The 22,607-nt window shown below is 50.9% G+C and overlaps 1 protein-coding gene across 3 annotated transcripts in view; it reads right to left on the bottom strand.

Annotated features, from left to right (window-relative positions):
* Positions 1–21,843, bottom strand: part of TPCN1 (two pore segment channel 1) — a 62,750-nt gene extending 40,907 nt beyond the window's left edge. The window contains exons 1-2 of one of the 3 annotated variants that reach the window (XM_077875733.1): positions 21,685–21,843; positions 18,718–18,954 (exon numbers count right to left, since the gene is read on the bottom strand). In XM_077875733.1, the coding sequence (XP_077731859.1) occupies positions 18,718–18,829 (112 nt within the window). In that variant the 5' untranslated portion in view covers positions 18,830–18,954; positions 21,685–21,843. Of the gene's footprint in view, positions 1–1,039; positions 1,186–8,904; positions 9,206–18,717; positions 18,955–21,684 lie in introns of those variants that run through there. The other 2 variants (XM_077875732.1, XM_077875734.1) reach the window with 2 other exon arrangements.
* Positions 21,844–22,607: the final 764 nt, after the last annotated feature.

Genomic DNA, 22,607 nt, shown 5'->3' with positions numbered 1-22,607 from the left:
AGCGGCTGGACGCACATTTAGGGATTATAGAAAGGGCGCAAATGGAAGGCAGGGAGTCCCTGGCTTATCCTGTTCCTTTTATAGGCAGCCCTCACGCAGAGGGGGCAGCCCCGCAGCCAAGTCCAGAAGCACTTTCAGTACACCGCAAATAAGGGGGCTGGGGCATCACGTGGGTCCTAATTCCCTGCCCCACTGAACACTGCTTCCCACTTTCTAGGCTGGAAAAGTGGCCACAGAGGTGATGGAAATGCTCCAAATCCCAAGTGCTTTCTTGATGAACTATAAGGCATGTTCAAAGGCTCAGCAGCTTCTGAAACAGGCAAGACAATTATAGCCAATAAAGGAGAGGAAGGCAGGGGTACAGGGGGCAGGTCAGAGGCCAGAGGGCTGGGGGAAGGGGGGCACCAGAGCCCGAGGACACAGACTGTGGGCCTGTGTTTCAGACGGTGGGGTGTTTGGGGGTATAAGGCCCTGCCTCTTGGGGAACAGATCCCAGTGGGCTTCCTTAGGAAAGACTCCTTTGAAGCAGATGTGGGAGGACATGCAAGGACTCCTAGTTCCCCTGATTGATCACCAATGGACATGAAGTGCCAGGGAATAATGTGGCACTTCATGTGCATGGTTAAGGTCCACGCACCGTGCCCCCTGGGGCTGCTCTGGATCATCTATCTGGGGGTAGACCTCAGGGGGTGTGAGTAGCCACCTGCCCTGCTGCCTTGCCCACCCCACCTATTCCTGCCACCCTGGCCAAATCTGTACTTCCTGGGAGAAATACCGGCTCCCAGGTCTCCAGGTGAATGATGTGCTCGCATAGATGCCCCCTGCACAGGGAGAGTCCCATAAAACAAAGCAGTCACAGAGGCTCTCCCCACAGCACCCCGGGTCCAGCCCAACCCTAGGGGCCAAGACTACCTCTCACACCAGGGATTATTAGAGACCCCGTGAGAATCAATATCCATGACTTCAGACTTTGGCACTGCCCTCACCCGGAGCAGGTGGGCTCTTCCAGGTGAGCTAGAAAGGCAAGGTCAAGGCATACCGCAAGGGCCCAGCTGGTGGAGACTGGATGACCTCACCACAGGGCTGTTGGGGAGCTGGCCCTCCACTACCTCCTCCAGGAAGACAATGGCTGGCGGCCCTGGCCTCTGCATGTCCAATTCCTAGGAGGCAGCCGGACTGCAAGCGGGAGGGAAGAAGGGAAAAAGACACACAGCAGGTGCAGGAGGGTGGGAGGAGCAGGATTCCAGGCCCTCCCAGCAAGCCAGCTTCTCCACTGGCTCCCGCTGGCAGGAGGTTTTAAAAGGGCCAGAGGAAGCTGACCAGGAACATTCTTGGCAACCAGGAAGATCCCATTCTGGGCCTGGGGGGGGGGGGGGGGGCTGGGGGGAAAGTCCCCTGAAAGGGAAACATGTTGTTCTGCATTTCTGCTGCCCTAGGCAGAGTTCTCCTGTATGAAAACCAGGCTGCGGCCTCAGGCCTGGGGCCCCCCCCGCAGACCTTAGCCACTAAAGGTTTATGCAACACCTACCCCTTAACTATATACCCTTCCTGAATCCTGGCAATCAGCCCAGGGAGGTGAACACAAAATCACTGGCAGGAGGAGAGGACGAAGCTGAAAGGAAAGGCTGAATGAGCAGGCATCAGAATACACAAGGACAGTAACAAAACATTGACTCCAAGTCTGAGAGAAGTTCCCTGTTCAGAGGACAGGCCGCAGACAAACCAGGATGACCTGTTTGCACAGATGGTAACGCTTCCTCCACGCTGATGTAACAGGGCCCAGACGCTCCCTGCAAAACAGCTGGCTGCTTTGCATGCAGCCTCTGAAATGACCCTGCAGGGAATCCAAGGTTTCCGTTCGCTGGAGCACAGCGTGCAGCAGCATCCTGGCAGTGCTGGGTAAATAGAAACAGTTTCCATATGCCACCATAAAGCTGCACCAGGGAGGAAAGGGAGAGAATGAGCAGGAGGGGAGGGCTTCTGTGATCCAACTCCCCACTCGGCAAGGGCAAGGGCAGGGTCTTCATGGGCTGAGTAAGCCACTGAGACCTTTGGGGCCTAGGGCAAGAAGTTGCTTTGGAGAAAGGCCTATGAGCTCCTAGATGGGAAAGAACGCCAGACCATGAGTGCTTCTGGGCAGGTATAAATGGAGGACTTTACTCTCATTCAATCCTCCCTCCTTCTACTTCTCCTTCTCTTACAGGTGCACAACCTCACCCTTTCTCAAACACACATACCCTGCACATCCTCTTCAAGATGCAACCTGGCCCTGGATACCCAGGGTCACTCCCTACCATGCCCCTCCCTCCCTGTCCCCCTTCCCTGGTTCACTCTCTGCATCCCCAGAGCCTCAGTTTCTCCACCCATTAACTGGGACTGGGGCCAACTGGGCTCTGAGTGTCACAGAAACAAATGTGGATACCCACAAAGCACCCGGAGCCCTCTGGAAAACCAGTGCCCACCAGAATGACAACGAGCAATCGCCCAACCGTTCGCCAGTTGTCGCTGAGAGCCCCACTCCATGGGAAAAAACTCAAAGAGAAGAGGCAAATAAACCAGAGTGACACTGATGAGTTTTCTGGGCACTGCTTCTGCGCTGGCTGACTCTTCAAAGGCCCCCAGATAAAAATCAGGCAAAAGACACGCTGCCGAAAGAAAGCAGAGTGCACATTTCCTTCAGCTCAGGCCCTCTCGTTCTGACGACTGGATGCAAGATGGCAGGGGACATAGACTCCTGTTATCCATGCATGCTAATAAAGACTGCAAACATGGACAGAGCACCGGGGCAGATATATTGACCTCTAGAAAGGCAGGAACTGACACAGAGCCAAGCTAGTTTGAATCACTGGCCTGGAGCCTGAAACCCGTCCTGCCAAAGGCTCAGGCCAGAGGAGGAAAGGAAAAACAAAAGGCTCAACTAGGCCAGTGCTATGGGTCAAGCATTGTTCTAGAAGGAGGAGCCCCGATCTGGAAGTGGCCAGGATAACGCCCTGTGCCACCTTCAACTTTGTTTCCGGCCAGCTGACAGGGACCTGAGTGGCCAAATCTCCAGATTCTCTGTAGATACAGGAGTTCAGCCACTGAAGGGCCCTGAACTGGCAGGGAAATGGCTAGAAGGTTGGGAGCAGGGGCTGTACACAGAGGCTCTTGGGAGGGATTGGGGAAATGAGTGCCTCTTGGTAATTTAGGGTAGTGACTACTGCTCCAAGTACACACCTCCAACTGGCTACCCGGCATGCTCACATCCTGAGGTTGTTGACCTTTTTTTTTTTTTTTTTTAAGATTTTTATTTATTCATGACAGACACACAGAGAGAGAGAGAGAGAGAGAGAGGCAGAGACACAGGCAGAGGGAGAAGCAGGCTCCATTGAACATGACCTTGATAGCAACTCTGCAAGGTTCTTAAGTTATGCAGGAATCTGGGAGAGAACAGGGTGGGTGAAATTTTAAAAGGCTGGCCTTCTTGATACAAATACGGTTTAATTTAGAGACATTTATTCAGCATCTACTGTATCCCAGGCATTGTGCCACATATTGGATTTGAAAAAGTCAAACCATGTACTTTGTCTTCATGGGGCTCACAATCAGGAGGCAAGAGAAAGAATGTGATTATGGTGCATTAAGTCATTTCTTAGTTATAACAGCCTAAAAAGGATGTGACAACTACCCTCCATGGAGGCCAGTAGGCAAAGGCAGGGAAATTCGGGGGTGATGTCTGGGCCAGTTCTGAAGAATGAAGGATGAAGAGGGATCACAAGGTGGATGGGGGTGTGATGAGAGGGACCTTCCAGAAACAAGGAAGGTCATGCATAAAGCTCTGGAAAGCAAACAGCAGGGCATATCTGGGAAACTGTAGAGGGTTCAGTGATCCTGAAGCTGACACAGGCGGAGACAAGGCAGGAGCAGCAGACCAGCTGTCAGCCACATCAAGGAGACAGGGCCAGAGCCACTGGGTTTCAAAAGGAACCAACCCAACTGGATGTGCCAATTGGAAATACACGGCAAGGTGGTTGATCTTGGTGAATATCGTAACCGCATCTACAAACACTGCACAGCAAAATTGCTAGTTAGTTTTCCCAGGGGAGCACAGTGAGCTCACTGGTGTAGGGCAGGTACCTCTTGGGGAGCCACCAAGCTCACTTCCGCTGTCTCAGCCTCCTCACCGCGTGGTCTGGCCACTACAGCACACCCCAGCACCATCCCTTCTGCCCAGGCGGAGAGAAAACAAGTGGTTGCCAGATGCCCGCAGGTTAATTTCTTGGTGAGGCAAGAGGAGATTTCTCCTTCCTTCATCTGTGTATTTCAAGACTCTGCTTGCAATTCTACTTCATGCCTCTGTGTCATGGGGTTTATTGAGACAAAGGGCTTTCACTAGTACTGAACACTCATCACAAAGTATTTACTGAACACCTATCATGTGCAAAGTGCTTCAGGTGCCTTGAAAAGACACTTATATGTCCATGCACACGTCAAACCACCCCTCCCCGCTTCTCTCTCTCTCTCTCTCTCTCTCACACACACACACACTCTCTCTCTCTCTCACACAGGCTGCAAGCTCCACTCTGTTTACCCAATGAGGAGTGCAGCACCTGTGTGAACATCTGTCCCGCATTCACTTGGAAGCATCAGAAATGCTAATTGTGAACCACACAAGGACCAGGAAGGGAGCTGTGGAAGAGCACACCAGGATAAGGCATTTTCACTGCACCCGGAGCTCCCAGAGCTTCTGCAAGAGGTCAGCAGACAAGCGGCATTCAGAGGACGAGTCTGGCTATGAGATTCATTCTCCACAATGCCACTTGATGTGTCGTCAGTCGATGGTCCTGCCAGCATAGACCAGAGGTCCGCACCGGCCCCTGCATGGGAGCACAAGGGAGGCTTGCTGGACCTGGCTTTCACAGACACTGGCCCCGCCCCCTGCATCTAGATCTTCCGAGGCCACTTAGCAGCTCTGCTCAGAAGAGCGGAGACAGGGGTGAGGTGGCCGGAGGCACAGGCCCTTTGGGGGAAGTCCCAGTGGTTGGAAGCTGACATTGTGCAGAGAGCTTGAGGGCTGAAGCATGCCGCTTCTCTGGAGACCTGAGCTTGTCTGGCTCTTGCTGCTCCCAGAGGAGGCAACAGGGGCCTGAGAGCCTATGCGGTCAATGGCCTGGCATTGCCTTCAGCCTTCTCTTTGCCTCCTTTTTCCTCAGTGTACCTTCCTGTTGAGTGGGGAAGGCAGCCCCAAAGAGGCATCACAATGGTAAGCAAGAAGCCAATCTAACGAGTGAGGCGAGACACAGAGCTGCTTGAATTCAACTATCCCTGGAGCATGCCCAAGAGAGCGGTCAAGGGAGTAAACGTCATTCTTACATTCACCATCTGAGAAAATTCAAAAAACTGGCTAACATTCCTTAAAGGAAGTCAGGAAATTTAATAAGAGAAAGAGCACGTTCAAGCTCTCAATCCAGAGTCCTCAAATTCCCTACTCGAAGCTCAGGAAGGGGCAACATCGCCACTTTGTTGAAAATAAAACCTTGGGCACCTGGGTGGCTCAGGGGTTGAACTGCCTTTGGCTCAGGTCATGATCCCAGGGTCCTGGGATCGAGTCCTGCATTGGGCTCCCCGCAGGGAGCCTGCTTCTTCCTCTGCCTGTGTCTCTGCCTCTCTCATGAATAAATACTGTCTTTAAAAAAAGAGAGAGAAAATGAAAACAAAACCCTGATGCTTTATTATTACCTAATGTTTCCACTTACTGAGTTGGTCCTAGGAGATGTTATATGGAATCTCCCACTTAATCTTTGTGTCAACCCTGAACGGGAGTATTCTTAGCCCCATTTTACAGATAACAAAGCTGAAGCTCAGCTCTTCACCTGAGGTTGCACAGCTACTAGCCAGTGATGCTGATATTTCAACCCCATCCTCTGCTGTAGACTGAGAGTCTCTGAAGAAATGGCAGAATGTCGTAGAATACCAGCAGACATCACCCACCCAACGCACGCACATTTCTAACAACCTGAGAATTCTCCCAAGCCACCCCTGCCTCCAGACTTGTGAGTCTGTGCACCCTGGGCCAGCGTCTGATCTCCACACCCAAAACAGCACGAAACAACCTGGAACCACAGCACACAGCCAAGTGGCCTGGAGGCTGAGTGGGCTCCGGTACTGAATAAATCTGAGCCCTGTCGAGGCAACCAGACTGGCCCCGGGGTGCACCGTTAAAAACTGCAATTGCAGACAAGACCAGCCAGCCAAGTGTGAACAGCCGAGCCCGCAAGAAGAGGACACCCTCGGGAGTCACAGAAAGGAGACATCACGCTCGTCGACGACCACCCACAAGTGAGAGCCAACACATCCGGCAGCTTGGAGGTGCTCCAAGCCATTAGCCAGCACTGAGCACCACCGCTCTGCCCGAGCTGATTTTCAGCAAGAGCTAAAGGAATAAAAAAAAATTAAAAAATAAATACCCAATCTAACAAAAAGAGAGATTATAGCAAGAGGAAAAAGGCAGCTTACAAATGGCCGGGAGGTGGAGTGAGGGGGGTTGGAAGGTGGGAGCCAAGCACCCAAGGCAGCCATGGCAATTATGGGACACATGTGGGATCCCAGAGAAGTATGAAGTGCTAAAACAATCCAAAAAGTTAGCTCTTCCCAAGGGCAGCAGGGGCCAGGCCCTGCCTAGACTATTTCTGACCCATCACATGTGTATGAGTCTCCCTGTCACCCCAGATGGCTCCAGGAGCTGGCTACGCTATGACCCACAGAGTCACTTGGGGCCTTGGATGTTCTGTGAATCTGGTGAGTCACTCTCAGATATGTTTCTTAGCATCTGTTTATGAAGTGCTCAGGGTATGAAGAGAAAAGACACGGTCTCTGCCTTTGCAAATACTTGTACTATCAGAAAGAGGCACATTTGTGCCCCACATCAGCATCTAAAACAACAGCACCTACCCAGACATTACACTGAGTGGTGCACTCTGCCTTTCTCCCCGGTCCTTCCTCCCCGCTTCAATGGGCATCACAGGGACACTCGAAAGAAATCCACAAACAGGTTAAAGCCTGACTGAAGGAACTTGGTTTATAAAACCCAACTCAACACTGGATGAACCAAGGGGGTATTAATCATACTATGAAGATGCTTTGCCAAACCCAGCCCTCTTACCCATATTTTAACTTATCTATTTCACCAAAATTTCCATTTTCTTACAATCTTTGGGAATCCATCATGGCACAACGCAAACCTCAATTCAGTACATAGGACATTAATCAAATCTATCCCACGCAGGTGCTAGAGAGGGACCGGGTTTCTGTGCACAGAGAGCAAAGAAGGAGGTACAGACAGCGTGGAGAATGGGAGGGTGTGGACGGGCAGCCACTACCCTAACTGGTTAGGGAGGCTTGGGGAAGGCTGGCTGGCAGAACAGGACAAAGGTCTTCAGCTGGAGAAAGTTGGAGTGGGGATAGATCAGAAGCAAGAGATAGCAGCCTACGTGGACATTGGGTACTGAAAAGTGGTTTAAATGAGAAAACAAATGAGATTATATGAGCAGTGCCATGTTTTAAGACTCCTGCTTATTGGTTCTGAGTTCTGGGGTGGAGTAAGAGAAGGGAGGCCAGTTAGCCAGGAGTGTAACTGAGAAGAAATTTCTCATGGCCTGGAAAGCGCTGGGACCCCTGCCAGGGGCTTAGAGCCAGGCAGGGAAGGTGGGTCAGTGTACTTGGTTTCCAAGGGCTTCATCTTTCACTTGATCCGAGAACTTGGCCTAACCTTCACCATTGAGCGGGTGGAAGTTTATGGTTTCCTTGTCTACACTCCGAGGTTAGTGAAACTTTCAAGGCTACTAGAGCCTGGGCAGGGAAGCAGTCCTGCAGGGCCAGGGCTGAGAGCAGAGGCAGCAGGGGTCTGGGACTGGGCTCACAACCCATCTGTCTGTCCAGGCGCCCTCACACCCCACCCTGTGCCAGCACAAGGCAGCCCACTATTGGTGACAGAATGAAAGAGCTCTACTCCGCTTCATTCTCCACACCTCAGATTGCACATCTGCAAAATGGGGATGTATGCCATGACTGCACAAGGACTATTAGGGTGAAGCAGCTAGAAACATTCTTGCCTACATTCTTTCCCTCCCCACTTTGGAGTGTCACAGTGCTTTGTTGCCTCTAACAATAGAGCAACAAGACTGGCTCCTGGCTCAGAGGGGAGGAAGACAGACTTTAAGGTAACATATAGGACACTGATTTGCAGCTACTGGAGTCACTGTTGGGCCCGGGAGCAGGGGTGGTACCCACAGAGCATTCCAGGAAGATGTGTGCAAGTGTCATTCATAAACTGGCTGACACCACCGTGCCTTCAACTAGGAGATTCCCCAGACATAACTGAGCATCTCATGGAAATAAAAAGCCCCTAAATCATGCCTTCAAAAACATAAATAAAAACAAAAAGACACTCTGGTTGCAAAATTATGCTCTGTGCTTGCTTTTAGAGCTAACATATAGAGGGAGAAAAAAACATATAAGTATTTTTTAAATTTGCAATCCAAATACCCTGTCCTATTCCAACCTATCACCTCCTCAGTACATGAAGGGTGGTTATGAAGACAGAATCCAAACCTCCTTTCGCCTGGAGGGGAAATGTGACACATGCGGGCTTTATCGTGGAGAAGGACAGACAGAGCTAGATCTAGCTTCCCGGCTGAGCCGACTGAGGACTTCCTGATTGGCCCTCGATTACAAGGGATTGTTGTGGGGGGGGGTGGACAAAGCAGAAACTTATCTGCCAGATACAGTCAGAAGCCTTGCTTTTGTAAATCAGGAGAGCAGGTTCTCTCTGATGCTAAGGGCTTGGAGGTGGCAGGACTAGGGAAGGCATGGCGGGCCAGGGCACAGCAGAGTATGCTCATCCCAACCTCACTCTTCTTTCTCTACCTCCTTTCCCCTTGTCGGATGCAGCTCCAGATGTGTCTAGGAGGCATTCAGCTACGCTCCAGGCCAGGGGAGCCTGTGCGAGGACTCCTCTGTTCTGTATTGTCCAGATGTTTCCTGAGTGCCTAGCATGAGGCAGGCAGAGTGCTGGGCTCCAAGGCTGTGCATCTGACCTGGCCCTGGGTAAAACCAGAGCCTGGTCAGAAAAGAGAGAAAAACACCACACCTGGCTCCTGCCACTAATAGAACATCCTAGGAGTGTCCTGTCCGCCCACCTCCCCTCTCCCATCTCCAGAGGGAAAAGTAACTCATATTCAGGGCTCACCCACCTCAGGGTTTCTAAGGAAGAGCATCTGGCAGCTAGAGAAGGCAGCCAGAGTTGGCAAGAGGTCAGAGGGGAGATGCTTTCTCATCATGTCACTTTCTGGTCCAAACGGACATAGTAGCTCCCACGTCCTACTTGACCAAGTTCACACCCCTGCTATTGGCATTCTAGACTCTCCATAAAATAGGTCTGCCGGCTTTGACCCTAATAATAATGGCTCACATCCACCAAGGGCTCCACCTGGCATAAGCCAGGCACTGTGTGATGGTCTGAGGTATGCCACCTTGTTTAACCCATGGGAGTAAATGGCAGAGTAGATTCAAGTTCAGCAGGTTTGACCTGAGAGCACTTGCTCTTCACCACAGCCCACACCCAATGCACCCCTGGTGCCCTGGCCTCTGGCTTGCATGGGGTAGCTCACACCTCCGTCTCTCTGCCCGTGCCACTGCCCCTGCCCATCTCCCCTGCACCCCCAATGCCCACCTGTCTCTAAATTCCACCTGGCCACAGGCCCGTCTACTACCCCTTCGTCGAGCCCTCACCATCATTTGCTCCCTTGACTCCTGCCACAGTGTCACCTGCTGCAGTGCCATACGTGTCAGTGCCATGCCACCAGAATATACTTCAAAGGAAACAAACTCAAATGCCTACAGGCCCCAGGCAGGTAACAAACATGGGGAGCTGGAGTCTGTAAGACCACAGGTGCTGGTACTCATCCTGTGACCAACCATAAGGCCTGCTTGATTATGGTGCTTCTGAAAACACTGCTGAGGCTGAAGAAAACAGGTCCCACCATGTCCCTGTGACTGTCACTATGTAACCCAGTCTCCACACTCAACTCCAACCACTCTTTTCAGGGTGGCCTGCATGAATTCTCGGACACTCCCTGGAAACATGACCATGTCACTCCCCAGCTGAAAGCGCCTTCTCAAGCTTCTCTATCATGCAGGATGAGGTCCCAGCAGCTTGGCCTGGCCCTGAAGGTGGAGGAGGACAGAACCTCCAAGATCAGGAGCCAATTTCTCCTCCCCACTCTCCAACCTAAGCACCAGCCTTCATACCCACCCATTCTGACACTGCCAGGCCTCTGCCCGCCTGTTCCCTTCCTCTGGGATGGTCTTTTACGCCCTGCATATCTCCTTAAAGACTCCACACACTCAGACACAGTCTCTCTAGAGCTTCTGCAGACACTACTCCAGCCCTGAATCAGGGAGACTGACTCCTCCTGCCCCATATCCCTACCTCCCCTGCCTTCCTTATTCTCCTGTCCTCCAAATCCCTCCCACAGTTCCAACACATGCCACAAAAGGAACACGTTACATCCTCAATTTTCTTGCGGCCACCCAGACCATGGGTCCTTCCACGAGCCATAACTACACCTAAAAACCTCCATGGCAGTTATTCTAAGTTCTTCAGAAATATGCATTCTTCAGAAAAAATGTTGCCTAAGTGGCTCAGTGGTTGAGCATCTGCCTTCAGCTCAGGTCATGATCCCAGGGTCCTAGGATAAAATCCCACATCAGGCTCCCCACAGGCAGCCTGCTTCTCCCTCTGCCTATGTCTCTTGCCTCTCTCTCTGTGTCTCTCTCAATAAATAAATAAAATCTTAAAAAAAAAAAAAAAAGAAAAAGAAATATGTGTCTGCTAGCTGAAAAGCTCTACTAGTTTTTCAGTTGACAAGAAGGCAGTGATTATTAACATAAGAAGAATTAGGAGATAAACACTAGCTATTAAGCCTTTTTTTTTTTTTTTTTTGTAACACCTGCTTAAAAACCCTACCTCTCAAAGTAAAAGCCAAAAAAAAAAAAAAAAAAAAAGTCCCAGCCAGCTTGGATCAAATAACTGAGAACAGAGAGGAAAGTCTTAAAGTTGGGCAGAATGTAGATGAGAAGAATGGAAAATGGACCCTTTGGCAGAGAGTCACATGAACCACAACCCAGAGGGAGGAAAGACTAAACAGAAAAGGAAGACGAAGGGGTTTGTGGGAGAAGTGCCCGCCTGTTCTGTCCTCTCATCCTTATGTGCCTGGCATTCCTACCCCCTAGTTCTGGCCTCCATTCCACAGATGGATGAAATCTGGTCTTTCTCTAGGCCAATCATGTGGAAGGAGACAGAAAAATCTCCGGGCTGATTCCAATTCCCACTGAATGCCACCCAAAGGTCAAGAATATCTCATGGGCCGCGGTTCCTTGGTCACTTGTATACTGTTTCCTTATTTTGAAGTCGTTTGTTCGGAACAGAAAGCCAAGGCTTAATTTGGTGTGCTCTAGCTTGGAGGGCATAAAGCAGCAGCCCACTGACCAGACTTTATTTGGTTGGCCATGTTTAAGAAACCAGAATTGGTTACCAATATTTAAAAATCAGAAAACTTCCGATTAAAAGTGTAGGTTTTAACTTCTCTTGATACAGTGGAAAATCTAGTAACAACCAGCCTGTGATCCTACACAGCAGTGAGTGCCAGAGTGAAGGTCCCACCCTTTACACACTTCCCAGCATGCCCTAGGCCGGTCAGGCCCTGGGTCCTATGCTACAAGGTCAATTCAGCTGAACCAGATCCTGTTTTTACAACTCAATAAATTCCTCCCACAAAGAACAAACAAGGCAAAAGAGGCCTCCAGTGCCAAAGGCAGCCCAAACACCAATGCCCTAACTCAGTTATCCAATCTAAGGACATCTTCCAGGGAGGCCCTGATGTGGGGTCACCTGCCCTGGGAACTACTGAGCTTAGGGGGCCTTCCTCAGGACCCCAGGCAGCATTCTGAGCCTTACTCTGTACTCCAAAGCTGGTGCTCCTCTGTCCTTCCTTTCTATTTCCCAATCTTGATCCTATACGTTCTCATTTTTAGCCCAACCACCGTGATGTAAAATTGAGTCCAATGCCTGGGTGGAGGAAGAACCAGAGAAGGGTATATGCATTGAGGAGAAAGCCAGAGTTTTCTACTGGGGGGGAATCGTGGGTGTCCTTTGTGGTCAGCTTTTTCACTTGCCCACATTTTCTGCTTCCTCTGTGATGATCCAATACAGTTTGTAAAATGACACCCCATTGGCTTGGCTATTTTTATGCAATGAAAAGGAGCTCTGGTATGGAATTCCAATTTAGAATAACATGCCTTGTAGGAAATAAAAGTTTAAAAAAATAATAAGATAAAGAGAGAAACAGACTTCCTCGTAGAAAAGAAAATTCGGTCTAAAATTCTCCCTCTTCCACAGAGTTTTCCTCCTAGCATGTGGCACATCAGTTAAGAGCCTGAGTCCAGAGTCAGGAGACATGAGTTCGATGCTGTGGCACTTCCTGGCTATGTGACCCTGGGTGAGTGTCAGCCACCCAGAGCATCAGTTTCCTCATCTGTCAGACAAGGATCCTGAGAGCGCCGGCCACACACACCTGCTGGGAGCACTCAACAGAGAGCCAGCCCTAGCAAAATGCTTCTGGACACTGCCTGGTGCATTGGTAGAGGCTTAAATACTTGAGGAGTTAAAGAGTTAAGAAAAGTCCAAATCAGGGAATTTGCCCCATGAAAGGGATAAGAATGGAGAGCTGCCTCATGTGCTCCCTGAACGCCAAGGTGGGATGAAGGCAATCTGGGGATCGATCTCCATATTGATGCTTCCTCCTCTCAAGAGCCTGGGTTTCCTTCCTGGGCCACCATTCGAGGCAGCCTCAGGGAGGGCACCGCAATCAGAAGCCCCCAGAGACGCACTGCTGTGAGCCGTCAGAGCCCTCCTATGTTCCCTCCCTGACTTGGAGACTGAGAAACTGACTGCTCTGGAGCAAGCATGAACTGAGCCCCCCCCCCCAGCCCAAGGCAATGGGTAAAGAGCAGTGCGGTCAGCACTCCAGCCTGCACCCAGCTGCCACTACTGCCATTTCGACATGGCAGCTTTCTGCATGCAGAGGGGAGAGATGGCATTTCATGGCAGGGGGTCCAAGGCAACAGATAGGATCCCCCATGAAGACTCAGAGGGCTGAGGAAGTGAAAAGCTTTAGGTCTGGGTTATGAGGCTGGAACCCAGCATGCCGGGTGCTTGCTCATTTTAATTGGTGCCTTCACCAGCCTGGTGACACCCAGCATTATGCCTTGGTGAGGCCCTAAGAAATCCAGAGGAATGATGCTGCAGAGCCAAATGCCCAGGCTCCCTGGGAGGCTGTGAAAATCTAATTGCTGTTTGGTCTCCAGCTGCCATGCTGTCTCTGCTTCCTGGCTTACTGGTAGCCACCCACTGTGCCAGGAGAGAGGCAAACAGGATTCAGATCCTGGCCTGGGTTCAGGACCCCTGCTTGTGTACCATCATGTTCTAAAGAAGAATTCCCAGTCTCCGGCCATGACAATAATGCTTACGACTGGCTGAGAACTTCTCACGGGGAGCACTCACATGATCTCACTGAAGCCCAACAATTCTCCTGGGAGATGCTAACATGACCCCACTCTAGGAGTGGGGCCGAGGTTTACAGAGGTGAAGATCCCTACGCAGCTAGGACTGGAAGCCTGGAGCTTGACTCTGGAGCCCACATGATGAACCAGCCTACCACCTGGGGTATCACAAGTAGTAAAAGCTATAGGAGTCCCTTGGGTTTCACCCTTTGGCAAGTACACTGGGCAGGAACCGTAGGCACAGATTTCTGTGATGAAGAGCTTGCCTTGGGGTTGATCATCCTCAGGCAGACAGCACCCACTGCTCTTTCCCAGCTCATCCTGGATGTACCTGCCCCAAGGCCAACAACTCTGGACCACCTTAACTGAGCCTGATGCCAACTGCCTCTGGCTTCATGAAGATCCTGGAAAAGGAGCCAGGGTGCCACATGTTGGCCTCCTGTAAGGGGGCAGTGGCCCTCAATATTGCTACATACCACGGAGTTAGGTAACTCTTGATGGCATACAAGGCATCAGGGTGAGGAGGGGATTCTTCTGCTCTGTTACTTTAGGCCTTATCCCTGCATGGCTTGTCATCTGGAAACCATGGACCACCAGCACCAAAGTAGCCCGTGAGACCAAGTGTCTCGGCCACTCCCCTTGACCCCAATCCTTTTTATACCCAGAAAAAGCATAGTATGCAGGCCCATTTTGGCCACTGTTGGGTCAAAAGGCAATGAGAAGGCAAAAGGTGTGACCAGAATTCCCTTGGGAAATCCTATGTATTGCCCCCAGCATTCAGACGCTATGGTCTAGTGGTGGTCTAGATCACTGCCTGATCGGTACACAATGCAAACTGTGAGCTTTTCTGCAACCACACTGTCAAATGCCAGCCCTATTGCCCGTTTTCAAGGTTATTCTAATTTCCAGGCTTTAAATACCTCTGCCTCTACCTGCCTCCTTTATCAACCTGACATCTTCTGCCTATGAGTCATACATTAGCATTTAGGCAGCCGCTCTTATAGCCCAGAGATGCTGGAGTCTTGGATAAAATCCATTCTTACCCCACAATGAGAAAAAAAAACAATCCCAACCCTCCAGTCTCCAGCAGGGATAACACCCCAGCATAGGCCATTCCTGGCACAGGGTCAAAGGTCGTAGGCAGCACAGTTGGCTTGGCTTTTGCATACTTACATCTGAGGAGAGGGCAGGAGAGTTGTAGGCTGAACTGCGTGCCCCTACAATTCCTATCCTGAAGTTCTAACCCCCAGGATCTCAGAATGTGGCTGTATTTGGAAACAGAGCTTTTAAAGGGGTAATTAAGGTAAAATGAAGTCATAGGGCTGAACCCTCATCCAATCTGCCAGGTGTCCTTGTAAGAATGCATTAGGACACAGACACACACACTAAGGGACAAACATGTGAGGACATAGTCGGAAGGCGGCTGGCTGCCTGCAGGTAAAGGAGGGAAGCCTCAGAAAAAAAAAAAAAAAACTAACCCTGCTGACACCTTGATCCTGGACTTCCAGCCTCCAGGACTGTGAGAAAATGAACTTTGGGTGCTAAAGCCCCCCACCCTGTGCTATCTATCATGGCAGCTAAAGCAGACTAAAACAAAGGAGAACATAGGTACAGAGCCAGCAGAAGGCTCAGTGACAGCTGCTGGGCTGGGCAGAGGCCCAGGCTCGACCAAGGCTCATGCCCTTAGAAATCTGGCTTGGTTCTCAGTGGCTCATGCCCACCCAACCCTTCAACTCTGCTGAAGGTCTCTGTCTGAACTCTGCCAACTCTTAAATACCACAAGGGTTTATATCAACCATATGCTGGAGGTGCCGGGGGCAGCCTCTAGGATAATCAGCTGTCCTCTGAGCAATGAGACTCCAAGCACTGGTTAGAAGAAGAGGCAGGGGGCAATCCTGCCCACCTCTGACCAGGGGCCCCTGAGAGTCACTCTTAGGAGGTAGTTACAAGATTCCAGAAACCCAACTAGGTTTATTTCCACCAGGATTTGGTGAGTACCTATATGCTGCAGGCACAGAGCTGGGTGATACCAAGATGAATGAACTCAGGGCCCAGTAGGTAATCAGATGGTTAAGCAAGTCATTATTACGCAGTAAGCTACTTGTAATAGTGAAGTCTCATCTAGATACCGAAGCAGAAAAGGGCAGTGAGTAATCAGCTGTGTCAGGGAGGGGAGGTTCAGTGAAGCCTTCAAAGAGATGGGATTATCAACAGGATTTCCGAGACAGACCTGGAAATAAGGAACAACAGCAAACAAGAGGCTGGGAAAGGCATTCCAGACAGAGTCGCCAGCAAAGCAGAGAGGTTTAAGGATGCACAGGGGTTTCACAGCACTAGAAGCGGTGTGACACTGGCTGAGGCAGGAAATGGGATCATTCTGGCAAGAAGGCGCCAGAGCACACATGGCCTTGTACACTGCCTAAAGAGCTTGGCCTGCATCCTGTAGGGGACAGGCAGGTCCTGGGGAGCTGCAAGCTGGGGAGAGTACCGGGTCCGATTTGTGTTTTACACAGGCTGCTCAGACAGCAGGGCCGGTGGACTTTGGGAGGAACGTCAACGCCAAAATCCAAGCATGAAATAACAAAGGCCAACCCTGTCTTCAGGCAGGCCCGATCATTTTGTCAATGAGCCTTGGTGAATGACACCCATGAATTCCTGGAGGTTTGAGCAAATGACCTAGTAAGAGGGTGAGGGGAGAAACAAAGCAGTTTCCCTGGACCTTGAGGGTTTTATATTTTGTTACTTTTATTTTTTTTTTATTTTGTTATTTTTAAACAGCCAAAGAAGCCACCAACTTCACACTAAGATAAGAATAACCTCACTAACGGCCCATCCAAGGTTGGTTTTATTGTCTACTTGGCCTACTTCCCACTCAAGCTCCGTCATCGGTGATTCAAAACCTGATCCTGACACAGAACTAGGTTGCTCTTCCCACTTTGATCTGCCAGAGAGCCAAACACCCCCTCAGCCATCAGCTCTGATACTGCACAAGGGCTTAAAAGTGGCACCCATGACAATGATCAGGACTCCAATTTAGAATCTTGAGCCCGACTATTTCTGGAACGATACACACCCTTAGTATGTCAACCGCCTACCCTTGGAGTCCATTCCCTTGTTGGCCATGGACCTGACCACTCCCCCTCAGTAGGGAGTATCCTACTTTGAAGCTGAGACTGGGCAGGGAGCAGTGGGGGCGGTGGCCTGGGAGGCTCGGTCTGTTGAGCATCCAACTCATAACATAAGACGTTAAAAAAAAAAATGAAGCTGAGACTAGGTCACATTCATTTATGTCACTTTCTTCAAAGCACCTTACACAATGATGTAGAGACAGATATCAGAGGGGCATTATTGCTTATTAGCTGTGTGACCTTGAACAAGTTACTTAACCTCTTTGAGGGTCTGTTTCTTCCTCTGTAAATATGGAAAATAACAATAATTTTATCTTGAGGTTATATGATAAGATTAATATACATAAATGCTAAGGGCCAATACTTGTATTTATTAAGGGCTTATGATGGGGATCCCTGGGTGGCGCAGCGGTTTGGCGCCTGCCTTTGGCCCAGGGCGCGATCCTGGAGACCCGGGATCGAATCCCACATCGGGCTCCCGGTGCATGGAGCCTGCTTCTCCCTCTGCCTGTGTCTCTGCCTCTCTCTCTCTCTCTCTCTGTGACTATCATAAATAAATAAATAAATAAAATTAAAAAAAAAAAAAGGGCTTATGATGGAACAAGGAGAAGCAGGAGAGGAAAAAAGGGAGGAGGAGGAGGAGGAGGAGGAGGAGGAGGGGAATCCAACGGTCCTGGGTTCAAATCTACGCCCACCCAACTTGCTTGGCTGTGTGACCTTGGGCATGTCATTTCACCTCTCTGACTCATGGTTTCCTCTCCTGTCACATAGGGATAATATTGCCTACCCTACAAAAGGATCTTAGTTAAGATAAACAGATAAGAAAGCGCCTAACACTAGGCTTGCCAGCTCTAGGGCATTTCAGAAGTAAGCCTGAAATCAGAGCCTGTGGTTTCTCAGCCCTGAATGGTGCTTAGGGAAGAATCTACCCTTCCTGAATTCCCCATCTCTACCACTCAGAGTGGGCTGAGCATGCTGAAGTAAGGAGAGCCAGTTTATAGGAAGCCAGGCCTCCCACTGCACTCCTGTCCACAGGGACACTGCTGTCCTTCATCACTTTCAAAGGGAGGCTGCTGAGCAACCTGCTCTGCAGGGAGAACTCAACTCTGTTCTCTGTGGACAAAGGAGACGGGAGAGCCAGGCTCATCTTTCCCTGAACCCGAGCATCTTCACTCGTGAACCAGAAGGCAGCAGTACCCCCTCCAGCCTGGCTGAGGAGCATGGCCAGCAGATGGAACAAGCACTTGGTGAGGAGATTCTAAAGCACTAGTCCCTGACATCTTAGGACCCTCCACAGAACGAGAGTTATTTTAAGCTCTCTTAATCCAAGGCCTGAGCATATGAGGGAAATGGCTCCAGGACAAGGACCAGAAAGCTTTGTAAGGTCTCTTATTCTGCCAGAAACACAATTAAAATGTAAAAAATTTAAAGCTCACCTCTCCTGGGCTCACTTTGTGCTAGGCTCTGGTTTTAAAAGGAAGACAAAGCAAAACCCCAAACCCTCAGATCAATGGATCACAACAAATGCTGGCCCCCTCCCACCCTGTCCTGGGCAGTGCAGGGACTGAGCTCCAGCGTGGAGAAGCAATCATCTTTGCTTTCATGCCAACGGTTTCAGGTTGGACAGAGGAGGCTAGTGTTGAAATCTATTTCTTTTTTTAACAAGGAATGGGGCAGGGAAACTAGCCAAAGTGCAGATTTGCCTGAGGTCCCCACCAAGCATCCACAAACAAAGCCAGCAGACCTCAAATGCAAGGGACATAATGCACTGAGGGAGGCGGGAGTCCTGGGAGGGCAGGCTACTCATTCCCTGGAAGCATCCCTAAGCTGGGGATGCAAGATCAGGACCCCACAGTCTCCCAGTAGTTTGTGTCAGAACTAAGGGGTCAAATGCAGAGTCAGGCATTAGCATACATGCATCTACTATGAGACCACCAAGCCCACAACTCACCCCTGAAACAGAAAAGCTGTGCCCCCTCCCCAGTCTTACTTCTGCTAGGCAGCTCCTCTTGGCCCAGGCTGTTGGAGGGAGCTAGTGGGGCACTGCCACCCTCGTCCAAGGTCAGGATGAGGGGAACGTCGTCATCTAAACTCACAGCCATGCTCTCCTCGACAGTAGCCCTCAGGATGCGATGTCCAGAGCTTTAAATAGTCTCTGCTTTGAGCTCCCTTTCAAAGCCACTGGCCCAGAGGTGCTTCTCAGAAACTCCTCCATCAGAAGCATCTTCTAGGGTTTGGGGAATAAAAAGAGAAAAACAATTATCAAAACACAACCACTACTGACGAAAATGTTCTGGAATTAGACAGTGGCAATGGTTGCATAACCATGCAAATGTACTAAAAACTACTGAATTGTACCCTTTAAAATGGTGGATTCCTTATGGTATGTGAATTATATCTCAATAGAGTATTACACTAACAGCATTAAAATACGGAGAGGGGGCTCTGTAAGAACAAATACTGGAAATTTAAACATAATTATGGCTGGAGATTGAGGTTATGGCTAATACGTTCCACCTCTATCCCTCTTTACCCTGGTTTATGTGTTTTGTGAAGATTTTTTGTGTATGAAGATTTTAAAGACTTAAAAAAAATACAATCATTAAAATAATAGTAGTTCATACTCAGTGAACACTTACTATGTAAGGGGCTCTTCTAGCAAATTTTAAGTAAAGCTGATTGAAACTTCGTAAGTAGGATTATTAACCCCCCCTCCTACAGAGTAGGAGATTCTAGGCTCTGAGAGATTAAGTAACTTGCCCAAGAACCGACAACTGGAAAGCCAAACTTTGAACTTTATCGTCTGGCTCCAGACCTGTTATCCTATCCACTACACTACATTTTCTCTAAGACCCATCCTGGGTATTTACAGAGCATCTAGCTTCAATGACGTGCAGCGTTGGCATGCCAGGTTACCTACACATGCCCATATCATTCTCATATAGGCAACAGTCTCCTAGATTTAGGTGTTTTAGAGGAAGGAGAAGAGTATTTTTTTTAAGTGCTGTCCAGTCACACAACAAAGGCACTCATCCTGGACTCCCAACTTTAGAACACTCAGAACTTGCCTGTTACAGTTCCTATTTATACACATTCCCATTTCCGCTGAGTAGGACCAAAAGCAAAGACTCAGCAGATCTGACAGCAGACCTTTGAACTCGGAAAGAGCAGCAGGTTCCTTCCTCAAACTGAGGCCTTCTGGGCTCAATCAAGTCGGCCTCCAAATTCACCCACTAAATGGCAACCTGGCAAGTTGCTTCTTTTTGCACATCACCAGAGGAACCCTGGGCAAGTTCCTTTCCGTTCGTATCTTCTTAAAACTAGGCAGCGAAAGTGAGCACCATTCTGTTTGCTAAGCCTGTAGCTCTCTGCCCAGCCAACTTCCTGTAAGACTTTTCAAGTTTCCCCCAGGTCTGGAGATTAATTTTCCTTTGCAATCTCAATAGCGGGGAGACAAAAGAGGAAATCCCAAATGAGACGCTACCATCCGGCTGTCTTAAGAATTAAATGTTTTATTTGCTCTCTTTTCGGTTTAACTTCTTACCACAGATATTTTCAAACATACTCAAAAATAGAATATGTAAATGAACTTCCTTGTAGCCTTCACTCCACTTTGACAATGAACATCTTGTCATCCTCTCCTGTTTTTTTTATAGGCGAGAGAATCTATCCACCTTCTCAACTCCATCAAGAAGGTTTCTAAATGTTACCATTGTTATTATAATGGCTAGAAGTTTTTTTTTATTTTAATGTTTAATACATGACTGTTGGGGGACCCCTGGGTGGCTTAGCAGTTGAGGTCCGCCTTCAGCCCAGGGCGTGATCCTGGAGACCCAGAATCGAGTCCCACATCGGGCTCCCTGCATGGAGCCTACTTCTCCCTCTGCCTGTGTCTCTGCCTCTCTCTCTTTCTCTCTCTGTGTCTCTAATAAATAAATAAAAAAATCTAAAAAAAAAAAAAAATACATGACTGTTGGTTTGCAATGCATGCAGTATCTTAGCTCTGTGGATCTCAACCCGAGTGACTTTGCCCCCTCCCCCCACGGGATGCCAGCAGCATACATTTTGAGACATGTTTGATTATCATAACTAGGGGGTGGGGGTGCTGGTAGGCAGAGGGCAGGGATGCCCCTAAACATCCATCCTACAATGCACAGGGGAGACCTAACACCAATATAGAAATATGTAGCTCAAATGTCAGTATCGCTGCTGTTGAGAAATCCTGTTTAGCTAATATCCCCACTTCCCAGATGAGGACAACTGGGGCTTAGAGGGGTTAACTTAACCCACCCTTTACAAGCTCTGGTAGAGCCTAGAGCTCACCGTGGGCAGTCTGAGTTCAGCGGCCCTCCCCACTTAACCCTTACCCTCTACCTCCTGGCAGAACCAGGCCCCTGATTTGAATTCAAGCCCATCATTTTGCAGAGAGGGAAAAAGTGAGGCCCAGAGTGGAGAAGGGACTTGCCCAAGGTCACACAGTGCAGGACTCCTGAGTCCCAGCCCAGGGCTCCTCCGGCGGGCTCGGCTTCTTCCTGTGCAGGGCACCCAAAAGGGAAGGGTCACCCGTGGGGACAGGGCCCAGGAAAGCGGGCCAGCAGCCATCCCTGCCCCGGGTGCGGGTCCGAGTCCCCGCGGGCGCCCGGGAGCTGAGCAGCTGACTGGGTGCGGGGCGGGCTCCAGCTCCGCGGGCTCCAGCTCCACGTGCTCCCCGCCCGGGTCCCGGGTCCCGGCCCCGCGCGGGGGTCGCCCCGGGAAGCCGGGGGCCAGGAGAGGGGGCGTCAAGCCCCGGCCCGGGCCGGAGGGAGGAAAGCGCGGCGACGACTCCCGCGGCGGGTCCGGTCCCGCTCTGCCCGCCTCCCCCAGCCCAGGGCGCAGCGCAAACCCTCACTCCGCGCCCTCTGACCCCTGACCCCTGCCCTCTCCGCCAGGCCGTCGCTCGCACCCCTCGGATTCTTACACGCGCCGCCCCAGCAACCTGGACCGCGCGCCGGGGTCCGCACCGCGCAGCCCAGCCCGCGGGCGCCGCCGCCAAAGCCCCGGGCTCGAGGCTGTTGCAGCCACCGCAGGCGCCGCCACTTCAGCCGCTGCCACCACGGCAGCTGCGCCAGCTCTCCCATCCGCCGCCTACCGTCCCTTCCACCCCGTCGGCCCCGCCCCATTTCCCCTTTGCCACGGCCTATTGGCTAGCGAGGTTGCATGATGAGCTGTGATTGGCCAAGCGGCACGTCCTTCCCCCAGTTCTCTCCCGCTGCTGATGCGGGACTCCCTGCCCCCCTCCTTGGGAAGGGGCGGGATAAGGAAGCTCCGCCCCCTTTCCCCTCCCGCCCTCCCCGCCTTACTCGTTCAGCCCAACCCAGAGAGAGTCCTGGGTCTTTCGATTGGTGGAGGGTCCGAGAGGCGGTGCTTCTGATTGGTCAAGCCTCAGGAGGTGGGGCGAACTGAACGGAACGAGAAATTGAATGGTGAAAAGGAAAGTCAGTCAGATACCGAGTCCCTCCCCCCGGGATTGGCGGGTAACCTAGCAACGCGGGCACCGCGGAGGAAACGGCTCGGAGAAGCCTGGTGCCCTCGGAGCAGGTGAGTTGGCCGCGTGGGGACCAGGGCCGGGAATGAGCGGGAGATGTGCAGTGGGGTCCAGCCTGCTATCCTTTGGCTGCCCGAGGACTCAGCAGCCCTCACCGCGGGCCCGGCCCTGCCCCAGCACCGTGCTCCCCAGCTCCTGCCTCCGTGCAGACCTCCCTCCCAACTCCTTGCCAGAACGCCTGACAGCTTGTGGGTCCCTGCCCCTATTCCGCCCTTCCACTTACCACTTCATCCTTAAAGCGTGGAGGATACTAGTCAGGTGGAGTCTCATCCTAGTTAGCTGATTTCAAGTCAAAC

Source organism: Canis aureus, chromosome 27, assembly GCF_053574225.1.
Source record: "Canis aureus isolate CA01 chromosome 27, VMU_Caureus_v.1.0, whole genome shotgun sequence".
Classification (NCBI taxonomy): Eukaryota; Metazoa; Chordata; class Mammalia; order Carnivora; family Canidae; genus Canis; species Canis aureus.
Note: the sequence above shows the minus strand (reverse complement) of the source record. Positions and strands in the feature narration are given on the sequence as shown.